We start from the raw sequence: 13238 nt of genomic DNA on the forward strand, positions 1-13238 counted from the left end.
CTATCATGAGTTGACTAAGTAGCCTTCCAATCCTGGGTGGTTTCTGCTTTAGGTGTTTCACTTATATAATATTTCACTTGCTTATTCTTTTTGGTGATTTTGTTTCTAACATTTAAATTGTAAAAGCATATTAAAAATTTAAATAAAAACATCTAACATCATTTTCAAAAATTCTATCCTTAATCAACCATTAATGTAAAGTTCATAATTCAATAAATTTATATATTATAGCATATATAGATAGATAACGTGTGTATGTATTGTACTATATGAGAAGTGCCCTCCCTTTTACATTCTGTTTAATTGCTCCAATTTCCATCTGATCAAGCAATCAAGGATTTATTATTATTACCTTCTCCATTATCCTTTACTGAAATACTTAATAGAATAGGAGTTTTATTCAGAACAGAAAAATCGGTTACACTTTGCAATTCTAGCAGGCATTAGCTCCTGGAAGTCTGAACCAACAGATGAAAGATTTGATTTGCTATTGCTTCTGCTATTCACTGCTATTGTTTTGAACAGTCTAACCTTTTGTAGAAGGAACAGTGGTGCTTGAAACATGATCTCCTTCTCTTTTTATTTTTTTAAATATTTTATTTACTTATTTATTTATTTGAGAGTGAGAGAGTAAAAGCAAGTGGGGCGGGGGACAAGGAGAGAGAGACAAGCTGACTCCCCACTGAGTGCTCAGTTCTATGTGGGGCTTTATCTCAGCACTCTGAGATCAGGACCTGAGCTAAAATCAAGAGTTGGACCCTTAACTGACAGAGCCTCCCAGGTGCCCCTCCTTCTCTTTTTATTTTTTATTTTTTATTTTTTTAAATTTTTTTTAAATTTTTATTTATTTATGATAGTCACAGAGAGAGAGAGAGAGAGAGAGAGAGGCAGAGACACAGGCAGAGGGAGAAGCAGGCTCCATGCACCGGGAGCCCGACGTGGGATTCGATCCCGGGTCTCCAGGATCGCGCCCCGGGCCAAAGGCAGGCGCCAAACCGCTGCGCCACCCAGGGTTCCCTCCTTCTCTTTTTAAAGTCTAAATTCAATCATATATTCATAATTTTTCCTAAACAAACATTAGCCAACAGGGAGTATTTGATCCATATCATGGTGAAGAGAAATGGCAAATTTTGGACTCATCTAAATTAGAATCCTACTAAAAAAAGATAACATATGGAAAATATTCCTGTAAAATATCAGGAATAATTTAATAATTTTTAAATATTTTTTCACTTTGAGATGCTTGGTCACATTTAGTTTATTCATGGCTTTAGAAGAACTGTTAGATTATATTTAGGTCTATATCTCCCTTTCTACTCACGTCAATGAACTTTGAACAGAATGGGGTCAAGGTGTTGAGATTAGTACACAGATCACATTGTTAGTGTTTTGGTTATAAGTAGAAGACAGAAAAGAGAATAAAAGTACATTTGAAAGATATGATTCTGATACACAATCAATTGAACCTTTAAATTTAATTATGCTCTTTCCTGAAGGTCTTGATAGAACAAGAACAATGTGACAAAGAGACATAAATACATAAAATCAAACTGGGTGCATCTTCAACAGGTTCAAGTTCTGATATCCATTGAGAGACCCAAGTCAGACATCTGCTTCTCAAACTTTTTTTTCTTTTTTTCCACTCAAAAGTTTGCAATGAAAAGAAAATGTTTGACATTTATTAATTTGGTCAAATTCACTGTATGTCATTGTGCATATGGTATGCTCTTATATATACACATACACTTTCCCTAGAGCAAGAAAATTTTACCCTTCCTACTAGATATGATTCTGGCAACTGTCTCATAGGATTAGAAGCTACTCTTGCAGAAGGCAGTGGCATTTACAGGACTGAGACTAAGGAGAGAATGGTAATCACAATTCAGTGTTGTGTATCAATGTACATAAAAAATTTCCTTCTTTATGACATTAGATCTACGAGATTAGGAACAGAACTAATAGCCCATTTCTTTTTTAATGGAAATATTAAATACTGTTTTCATTAAAAATAAAATCCAGTGGTCCCTTCTAACATATTTTAAATCTTTTATTCTTTTTCTAATATTCAGGGCAAAGAATATACCCTTGAGAATATAAAATCAAAAGTATACTTGACTTTAAAGTTAATATAATGGTCCTCATATTTTTATTTCCTTTTGTTACCAGACTTAAAATGGAGCATATACTTATTAGTTAATAGGGTAGTTGATTAATGTAATTTTATATTAGATATTGCTTGTACATATTGCACTCTTTTAGCAGAGAATTATTTATTATGTTGTCATGTAACATTGTAATATTTTGATACATTGTATATTGAAGAGTATAATTATTTTAACAATAGTCATTTTGATGCTGGCATTTCAGGTTTTAACATTATATATTTCACTTAACATTATTAACATTCAAGCTCAGGATAGACAGTAAATATTTGCGGAATAAAAGGAAATGAAAAAATATACAATCCAGTTGATAAACTCCAGGGGGGAAAACAATCTATAAATTTAGATTTACATTTTCTTTTCTTTTCTACTTAATTCTGGAAATTAGGTTTGCCCCTCTCATATACAAAACCATGATCTAGTTTGTGTTTACTTCATATGCAACCATATTTTAATAGAGACCAAATAAAAATCATCTAATCAAATATTATGAATATTTTTGAATTGGAAATTGTCAACATTTGTATTTCTCTGTCAATGCTACTTATACAGTTATAAAATATTTTCTGTATTTGGGGATATAATATTCACCTGTAGTTTAAAAATGCTCTGTACATCTGAAGGCTTAGGTTCCAGGAAAATAACATTTTTTTAGTGTCTCTTTATGTTCATTTAAAAGAGTATAAGCCAAAAAAATTTTAAAAATTAAAATATAGGCCAAAAGGAGTTGCAGCAGTAGCAGCTGGAAAGGACCATGGCCAACAGTGAACACACCTTCGTTGCCATCAAGCCTGATGGAGTCCAGCGCAACCTTGTGGGAGAGACCATCAAGCATTTCGAGCAAAAGGGATTCTGCCTCATTGCTATGAAATTAATCCAGGCTTCTGAAGACTTTCTCAAGGAGCACTATATTGACCTGAAGGACCATCCATTCTTTGCCAGCCTGGTGAAGTACATGCAGTCAGGGCCTGTGGTTGCCATGGTGCGGAAGGGCCTGAATGTGGTGAAGACAGGCCAAGTGATGCTCAGAGAGACCAACTCTGCAGATTCCAAACCTGGGACCATCCATGGGGACTTTTGCATCCAAGTTGGCAGGAACATTATCCATGGCAGCGATTCTGTGGAGAGTGCAGAGAAGGAGATTGACTTGTGGTTCCAGCCTGAAGAGCGGGTGGATTACAAGAGCTGTGCTCAGAACTGGATTTATGAGTGCCAAGTGATGAGGGAGCAGACCTCAGTGCTCTGCCTGTTCCATTCCCTCTCCTACCCATGAGCAAGGGGCCAAGCTCTTGCAAATCCAGTTATTTTTGAGAACTTCCTTGTAACCTGGAGGGGACCTCTTGGAGCTGGGGGTGCTTCCTGTACAGTATTATGGGGCACCATCAGATTAAAATGTTTCATCCCATTGTAGGAAAAGTAAAATAAAATATAAAGAGCAAAAGCCATAGTTAGACATGACATTTCTTTAATCTAGCAGTTCAGATCTTGAACATGGTAAAACATATGTTTTACAAATAAACATTCCTTAGCCAGTAACCTATCAGTCACTGACATGACTCATACCACCGATACAGGGTAGAGGGTCCCTTATTCCCATATTTACTTAAATGTGCTTTGTCCAGCACCATTTCCTTCAGGCCCATACAAATAAAGCAGTAGACTGTATGGAATTGGCACACACATTTTTAATGTTGATGAGCTGGTGAATAAGAATCAGCAATGACAGAATCAAAAAACTAGTTCTGCTAGTAAATTCTATGATTTTATTTTTATTTATTTTTTTAAAATATTTTATTTGACGGGGGGGGGGGGGGAGAGCACCAGTAGGGGGACCGGAAGAGGGAGAAGCAAGCTCTCTGCTGAGCAGGGAACCTGATGTGGGGCTCGCTCCCATGACCCTAGGATCATGACCTGAGCCAAAGGCAGAGACACTCAACCAACTGAGCCACCCAGGTCCAACAATTCTATGCTTTTTTAAATGAAGATTGGCTGACTATTTCTGAAAGACTCCTAATCCCCTTTAGAAATGACATATTGTTTAGTAAGTAAAAGAATTCAGTTGCCGAATGTAGCTGTACTTAATGCATCGTTGTAAACACCTGCCAGGTATTATCTTCATAGACTGTCGTAACCACAAGATGAGTTAGGGAGTTATATTCCCTTATTTTACAAATGAGGAAATTTTAACAAAGGCAACTGAAGTAACTTACAAGTGGTGACACAGGTTTTAGAAGGTCACTCACTGATGCCCTGGCTTTTCTTCTAGATTCTTACATCGACTTCCCACAGTAACCAATTTCATCCATGAGGAAACACACCACACACACAGACACACATTTAATCCTCAACAGTATCCATGCGATGTGGCTTCATCAAAGATCGATAAAACAAACAGCAAATAGATTTTCATTGTGTGTTGCAGTTTGCTTTATTGATCTCATGTCTCAAGCTTGATTGGCTGCCTTTGTTGTTTTAGGGCACAGACATTCAATCGAGTTGACTAGTGGCCCTCGTTCTCCAAGACCATAGGAGGCCGAAGCCCTAAACACTAAATTGAGCCTTCTGAGGACATTGGTGGGATTTCAAATACTAAAAAAAAAATCACTAATTATCACAAAACTATTTCTAGACAAGTCAGAGAGGAACAGTTTTGTAATTATTCTACGTTTCCAGGAACTGAGACAGAAGTTGAGGTTCTGCGTTCATGTGGTCCCTTCCAAAATGTATGAAGAAATCCAGAATGCAGATCTTCCAGACAAAGATCAAATTTGCTCTTATTCCTGTGGTACCATCTGTATTTCTTAAAATTCAAGAAAAAAATGTATTCAAGACGGAAACACATAGTCCAAAAAATGCCTTCACCAATGTTAGAATGATGCTCTAAAAATAGCAGTAAGTTGGTAGCCATGGGCAGGAATGAGCAACTCTTGAGCGGGTGCAACACAGACAGGCAGCATTGATCACTCTGTGGTGCCCAAGTGAGCCCAGCTCACGAAGACTTCAGAGCTCTGAGATATGCTAATTATGACTCAGATGGGCCAGATAACATTTCATGCTATCCTTTAGACCTAAAAAAAGTAGGTCTTTGTATAAGAGATCCATAATAGATGTTTTATGTTCCATCGTATGTTTATTAGCTCTGCCTCACCAACCTTGCAGTTATCCAAACCTGGCACGCTGATGAATGTCTTGTTTCTCCCTGGCTATGTTTAATTCAAGTAAAAGTCCATGTTAGATTTAATCAAGATATTCTAAATATATAATGCTTATATAACAGAACAGCAATTAGGCAAAGCAACTTTGTAAAGCTATACAAAATTGTAGTAAGTGAGTGTGTCTATATTTTTAAAACCCTAACGTTTTCTTAGTAATAATAGGCAGCACAAAACATAGGAAATTTAATTCAGCTCAGATTTATCATCTTGAATGATAATGGTTTACTTATTTGTAATTTTATGAAGCCCCCTAGGTATTCAAGGTGTGCTAGAAAAATCTCTCAAAGGTAGATCTCAATTCCCTCTTCCTGACTCTCCTATGTAAGAACTATTTTGAAGGAAAAATATGTCTTCTTACTTTCTATTGTGAGCAATGCTTACAGGTAAATATTAAGGACTAAAAACTCTGATCATAATGTAACTGCAAAGAAATTGGGTCCCAAAGAGTACTTCATCTTGGTTAACCATCCATTTTGCCCTTTAGAGCAATCACTGAAATACCTTACACAGCCCTAGGAGTCTTGGTCATAAGGAAAAAAATAAATATTTCTTAGTATAGAAATGATACACACATAGCACATCTCTAGACAAGACTGTAAAATATTCAGCCTAGGTACCTAACAGAATTATAGGGCATGAATGATTCCTATATTACCTAACTAAAATTTCAAAAACACCTGGCCATTTAAAGGTGCCCTATAAGACATTAACAATACTGTCATATAGTTTCTCAGTAACAATCCCCTCAGTCATGCTTTGACATGAGACCCCTGTTTACGGCCGAGAGTTTTCCTCCAAATCCCATTTTCCTATCTCTCAGTTATCCTTATGGGATATCCTTATGGATATCCAAATCCATATCCTTATGGATAGTTATCCTTATGGGAAACTATTCCGTTTGCATTATAAAACTAAAAGCATTGGAAACACATGCTGCTGTTACGAGGGCAAATGCTGATTTGAGCAGATAAACAGAAAAGAATGGCAATTTAATAGAGGGGAATTTTACACTTAATTTCAGCCTTATAACCAATAAACAGGTAAATATACAGCACATTACCACCACCATAGAAGTCTAATTTTTGTGCTTTCTCAGTTAATGTACCCCCTTGAAAGACAAACTGTACTCCCTCTGCTATTATACAGCAGAATGACTTGTTCTTGAACATTGTATTAATAAATAATAGTGAATCTTCTATCCCATACCTGGCTTCTCCAGCTTAATAGTATATCAATGAGATTTATCCATGTTACTCTATATTTCAGTACTTTATTTTTCATTTAAATGCAATATTCAACTATATCAGTATGAGCAAATTGGATTCTTTTAAAATTTCTTTCCCTTGACTTTTTGTTTGGGCTATGGCCTCCAGTACCATGCCAAATAGAAAAGGTGACTGTGATCATCATAGTTTTCCCAACCAAAGGGAACATAATTATTATTTTAGCATTGGTTACAACTACTAGCTACATTTTGATAGATGATTTATACCAGTTTAATAAAGTTCACTTCCCTTTGGAATTAGATGAAAAATTTTAGTATAGAAAGTGTTGAATAAGGGTACCTGGGTGGTTCAGTGGTTGAGCATCTGCCTTTGGCTCAGGTTGTGATCGCAGAGCTCTGGGATCAAGTCCTGCATCAGGCTTCCCTGCAGGGAGCCTACTTCTCCCTCCATCTATGTCTCTGCCTCTCTCTCTCTCTCTCTCTGTCTCTCATGAATAATTTTTTTCAAAAAAGATGTTGAATGTCAGTAAAATCTTTTTCTGCTTTTACTGACGTGATCACATATCTTTTCCTATATTCTATTAATTAGAGATTTATATTGAGTCATTTTCTCTATAAAAGCAATGTTATGTCCCTGAAACAAACTAATTGATCATAGTAGAATCATTTTATGTACACTGGATGAATTTTTTCCTATTAACTTTTGGTTTAAAGATTTTAGAAATATTGAGCTATAGTTTCCTTTTCTCTCCTTTTTTCCCCTGCTAACAACATTACCTATATTAGTCACTGAATCTGCACAACTACTCTGAGGAAGATACTGTTCTTAATGTTTCTATATTGTAATTTCCTTGGTAGATTGCTCTATCAACATTATGCTGTATTCCTTATAAAATAGTGGGAAAATCCTCTCTTATTCTCTGAAAATCTGTCTTCAAGTTTGGAATTTTTAAAAGAGTTTTAGAAAAATTCATCAGTGATATCAGCTTGACTTAGAATTCTTTCAAGGGCAAGCAAAAAATTATTAAATCAATTTATGCAATATATTAAGCTAATAATATAACACATTTTTTGTTTTCATTAAGTTCAAATCTTCTCCCTTCAGTTTGTTTGCTATTTGTCCTATTTGTCCTTTTATTCCTGCTATTTCTTTTCCAGAATAACTTTTGAAAATATTAATCACATGTTTTTATTATTTCATATTTCTCTTTTATTATCACCTTAATTATACAGGCTGTGGTAGGCAGAATAACGCCCTCCCTCCAAGATGTTCCCATCCTCAGCCCAGAAACTGTGACTATATGATCTTACAAGTCAAAAGAGACTTTTTTTTTTGAGATTTTATTTATTTATTCATGAGAGACACAGAGAGAGAGGCAGAGATACAGGGCAGAGGGAGAAGCAGGCCCCATGCAGGGAGCCGGATGTGGGACTCGATCCCGGGTCTCCAGGATCAGGCCTTGGGCTGAAGGTGGCGCTGAACCGCTGAGCCACCCAGGCTGCCCGAGACTTTATTTTTTTAATTGTTTTTATTTATTCATTTGAGGGAGAGGGAGAGAGAGACAGAAAGAGCACAAGCAGAAGGAGAGGCAGAGGGAGAAACAGACTCTCCGCTGAGCAGGAAGCTCAATATGGGGCTTGATCCTAGAACCTGGGGATCAGGACCTGAACCAAAGGCAGATGCTTAACCATCTGAGCCACCCAGGCATCCCTCAAAAGAGACTTTAAAAGTAAGAGGTGCCTGAGTGGCTCAGTCAATTAAGGCTCTGACTCTTAGATTTGGCTCAGGTCTTGATCTCAGGATCATAATCTCAGAGTCATGGGATAGAGCCCCCTGGCTAGCTCTGTACTGAGACCACCTTGGGCTCTATACTCAGCATGGGAGTCTACTTGGGATTCTCTCTGCCCCTACCCGCACTTGCCCACATGATCTCTCTCTCTCTCTCCCTCTCCCTCCCTCTCTCTCTCTCTCTCTCTCTCTCTCTCTCAAATAAATAAAAATATTTGAAAGTGTGACTAAAGTACCAGACTTTGAGATAGGGAGTTCATCTCTAATTCTCCAGGTGGGCCCAATCTAATCATATTAAGTTCTCAAAAGCAGTAGAGGGAGATAGCTAAATGTTTCAGAGGGAAATAACTAGACAAGAGGTTGACCCACAGTTGCAGGCCTTGAAAGTGGAGGAAGGCAGGCATGAGCCAAGGTTTAGATTTATTCCTAAGTATTTTTTTGTTGTTGTTGTTGGGAGTGCTAATGTAAATGGTACTGGTTTTTAATAAATTCTACTTGTTCATTGTTGGTAAATAGGAAAGCAATTGACTTTTGCAATTAACCTTGTATCTTGCAACATTACTATAATATTTTATTAGTTCTAAGACACATACAGAGAGAGGCAGAGACACATAGACAGAGGGAGAAGCAGGCTCCCTGCAGGGAACCTAACACGGGATTCTATCCCTGGACTGGGATCCTGCCCTGAGCCAAAGGCAGATGCTCAACCACTGAGCAACCCAGGCATCCCAGTCCCAAGAGTTTTTTTTTTTGTTGCTATCATATATAATCATGTCTTTTGAAAACAAAGACAGTTTTATATCTTCCTCTCCAAGCAGCGTAGCTTTTATTTCCATTTCTTGCCTTATTGCATTAGCAAGGATTTCCAGTATAATGTTTAAAAGGAGTCATGAGAGGGGATCTTAGTGGAAAGCTTTGTTTACTATTTAGTATTACAGCTACATACTCATAGCTAAACATAATCCAGTAGCTTTATTTACAATTAAGGAGGACAGAATGGTAAGCCAAACAATTGTCTTTTGTAATCACTGAAATATAAATGAAGTTTTAGAAATATTTTGAGGGGCTTTATTCATTAAAATTAATAGAATAACTGAAGTTTGAACAGTCTTGTGGGTTCAGTCCTTTTAAAATGGTATTACTGTGATCATAGATCTTCATTATTAATGAGGTAATTAAAAAGAGACAATTTATCAAAAATTATCACTACTTATATTAATTTGAATGACTCTATCTACATTATACTATCATTAATTTGCCAGAGTTTACTTCATACTATCTCTGATATTCCCCTATACTTCTTAGAGAAGTGTGCATACTTGATTGCATCATTTTACCTGTTATATATCTCACTATAAAAAGTTTTATTTTTTATTTTTTTAAAGATTTTATTTATTTATTCATGAGGGACACACACAGAGGCAGAGACACAGGCAGAGGGAGAAGCAGGCTCCATGCAGGAAGCCCAACACGGGACTCGATCCTGGGTCTCCAGGGTCAGGCCCTGGGCTGAAGGTGGCGCTAAATAGCTAAGCCACCCAGGCTGCCATATACAAAGTTTTAAATAAACTTTAGATGAATGATTCTGAGAGCATATGTAACTAGTAAGGAATTCTTTACTATTAATTCTGAAATTATAGTTTGAAAGAGTAGCAAATTATTATTAAGTCATACTGAACAATGTATTATCCGTTGTTGAGTCAAAGTATTAGAAATTTCAAAAGGTAAAAGTGGCTTTGGTCATCTTAATATTGTGAAATGCATGCTATAAAATGTGTACATGACACAATAATGAAACGAGTAATGAGGCATGTATTATTTATGAAAGTGGGGATATTTGAGATATATAGCACAAGTTCCAAAAGATAGAATAAAAATTAAATGCGAATTAAAAACTACATGCAAGCATACATTGATTTTGGGGCAAGTAAACTGAGAAAAAAGTCGCTTATTCTTTTTTTGTGTGTGATGTTTTTTTTTTTCGCTTATTCTTAATAGCAGCATGATTTCAATAGACACATAAGAGGACCTTAAGACATCAAAACAAATGAGAAACAAACAGCACTGCAGGGAGATGTTTAATGTTATGTAGAAAATGTTATGATACTCAAGACTCTACTGAGTGAGGGATGTCCTTTTGAAGGGCAGGCTAAATATGAAAGATTCTCCCCTGAAGGGAAGGAGGCAGTCGAAAGCTCTCTATAGTCCTGCAGTGCAAGCAGAATGCAGAGACAGCTGGGCTTCATCCAGGGGAGTGCTCAGAGTCAGAAAGTCGGAAGACTGGGTGAACCGCACCAAAGAGATTTCCTGATTTTCAGTGATAGACAGCAACCATCTAGCTGAGAACCTTGAAAAAACAATTATCCTGCTATAAACAACTGGAATGTCCTGGGATGAATAATAAGGATTCAATCTATAAGAAATAAAACAAAGTAACAAACCTTCCTCAAATTTTCACAAATTATGGAAAAATAAGAGAAAAAAATAGAAGCAGAACAAGGCAGAACAGTGGCAATGTCCTTAATCACAGCTATTTGGGGCTTGTCTTCTCATTAAAACTTATCAAATAAGAATTGGAAATTATCCAAACATCATAGTTTGCCAATAATGGACTGTCACGTGCAAAATTACCTCAATGAAAAGCCTGCGTGTTTTGCATTTCGTGGTTCAAGCTAAATCATCCTCAACTAATCCTTTTGTTGATTTCATAAAGTCCAAACATGGGAAATAAGATCTCCTATTGAGACTGTTTCAGATAAGCTGCACTCAAACTGTGAACTAGCATCCAAGGGGCCAATTCCTTGAAGGATGGAGAAAAAGACAAAAACATCAGGTGTCCAGGCTCTCAGTGCAATTCAGCTAGAGTAACATGCATCTGACTGGATCAGTAGTTGAAATCTGAGCAAAAATTCGCTTCTTCAGAAACTTCCAAGTGAGAAGAATAAGCTGAAAACCAGTGTGACAATTCATATCTGTTCATATCTGTAACTACGTGAACACAATATATATATTATATACATATATATGTATACATATATACATATTACATATATTATATATTGTTAATTATATAATAATATCAATATATTAGTATTAACTATATTATACATAATATATATATATAATGACAATAGAATTAAAATATAAAGACCCTTTCATAGTTTTGAAGACCGTCATCCCCCATCCACAAACCAGGGTAACTGTTGATCTGATTTCTACCACTCTAGTATACGCTTTTCCTGAAATATATATATAAAATACAAAATAAAAATATATATACATATATATGTATACGCACACACACACACAGCATGTCATCTTCTGTGTCTGGCTTCTTTGTTTTTGTACGTATCAGTGATTCATTCTATTTTATTACTGGGTAGCATTCCATCATATGGAAATGCCATAGTTTGTTTATCCACTGATATAATAGACATCTGGACTATTTCCAGTTTTGGCAGTGATGAATACACATACTGTGAACATTTGCATGGAAGTTTTTTTGGGACATATGCTTTCATTTCTCTTGAGTAAATACCTAGGAATACAATTACTGGGATATATGGTAAGCATATGGCAACTTTATAAGAAACTGCCAAATATATTCTAACATGGCTATACTACTTTGCATCCCTGTGAGCAATCTATTGTATTTCTATTTGCTTCACATTCTTGTCTACACTTGGTATTGCCAGGATATTTAATTTAGCCATTCTGGTGGGTATACAATGGTATTTTTTTTTTTACAGTGGTATTTTGATGAGAGTTTTATTTGCATCCTTGTAATGATTCTTTATGAAAAACATGGTTTCATGTGCTTAATTGGAATTTGCACATCTTCTTTGATGATAGATTTGTACAAACCCTTTTATCCAAGATTTTCATTGGTTTGTTTTCTTATTATTGAGTTTAAGAATTCTTCATATTCCACAGGGTACCTGGGTGGCTCAGTCAGTTAAGCCTCTGCTCAGGTCATGATCCCTGGGTCCCAGGCTGGAGACCTGCACACTGCACTGCATCGGGCTCCATGCTGAGCCTGAAGTCTGCTTCTCCCCATCCTCTGATTCTCTCTCAGCTTGTGATCTCAGATGAGCTCTCTCTTTCTCACTCTCTGAAATGAATACATAAAAATTTAATAAAAAGGGTTCTTCACATTCCAAATGCAAGGTATCATTACACATATATTCTGTAAATATTTTCTCCCAGGCTGAGGTTTACCTTTATATTTTCTAAATAGAGTCTTTCAGATTACTATTGTAAATTTGTAATTTTGATGGAGTTTAATTTGTTAAGTTTTTAGTTTTTTTAGCTTGACCTTTTCTTTTTAAAGAAGTCTTTGCCTCATTCAAGCTTAAGTATATTTGTTCTTGTACTTCTAGAATTTTTTAAGTTTTCACTTTAAACTACAAGAGATTGTATCCAAATATACATGTAGTGAGTATGGGACCTCCATGTCATATTGAATGGGATAAATCCTCTCCAGCTCTGCACATCACCCTACATTGATAAATGGCTCTGCTTCCTACCTCTCAGTGTGTGAATAGAGTTGATATTACCTAGAACTGAAATGTATAATAATTTTTAAGATTATATAATGTTGTACAATAAAGTCTTTAGCATGATGACTGAGTCATACCTTAGTATATTTTAACACTATCACCACTTATTATTTTTTTCATTGAGTATTAATTCCTTAATTCTAAAAATGCTTTTTAAAAAAGTGCCTTTGCTGGGGGCACCTGGATGGCTCAGTCAGCAGATCATGCAACTCTTGATCTCGGAGTTTTAAGTTCAAGCACCACATTGAAGGGAGAAAGATTATTTAAAAATAAAATTTTTAAAAAAGG

The 13238-nt window shown here is 36.0% G+C and overlaps 1 protein-coding gene across 1 annotated transcript; it reads left to right on the plus strand.

Moving 5' to 3' along the window:
- Window positions 1-2889: 2889 nt before the first annotated feature.
- Window positions 2890-3450, plus strand: LOC112645653 (nucleoside diphosphate kinase A-like). Its single transcript, XM_035712413.2, has one exon. It carries the CDS (start codon window positions 2917-2919, stop codon window positions 3433-3435), a length of 519 nt encoding a protein of 172 aa, XP_035568306.1. The 5' UTR covers window positions 2890-2916; the 3' UTR covers window positions 3436-3450.
- Window positions 3451-13238: the final 9788 nt, after the last annotated feature.

The sequence above is a fragment of the Canis lupus genome, chromosome 1 (assembly GCF_003254725.2).
Source record: "Canis lupus dingo isolate Sandy chromosome 1, ASM325472v2, whole genome shotgun sequence".
Lineage (NCBI taxonomy): Eukaryota > Metazoa > Chordata > Mammalia > Carnivora > Canidae > Canis > Canis lupus.

Coding starts and splice junctions, on each gene's coding strand:
- LOC112645653 (XM_035712413.2), top strand. CDS start 2,917: ATGGCCAACAGTGAACACACCTTCGTTGCCATCAAGCCTGATGGAGTC.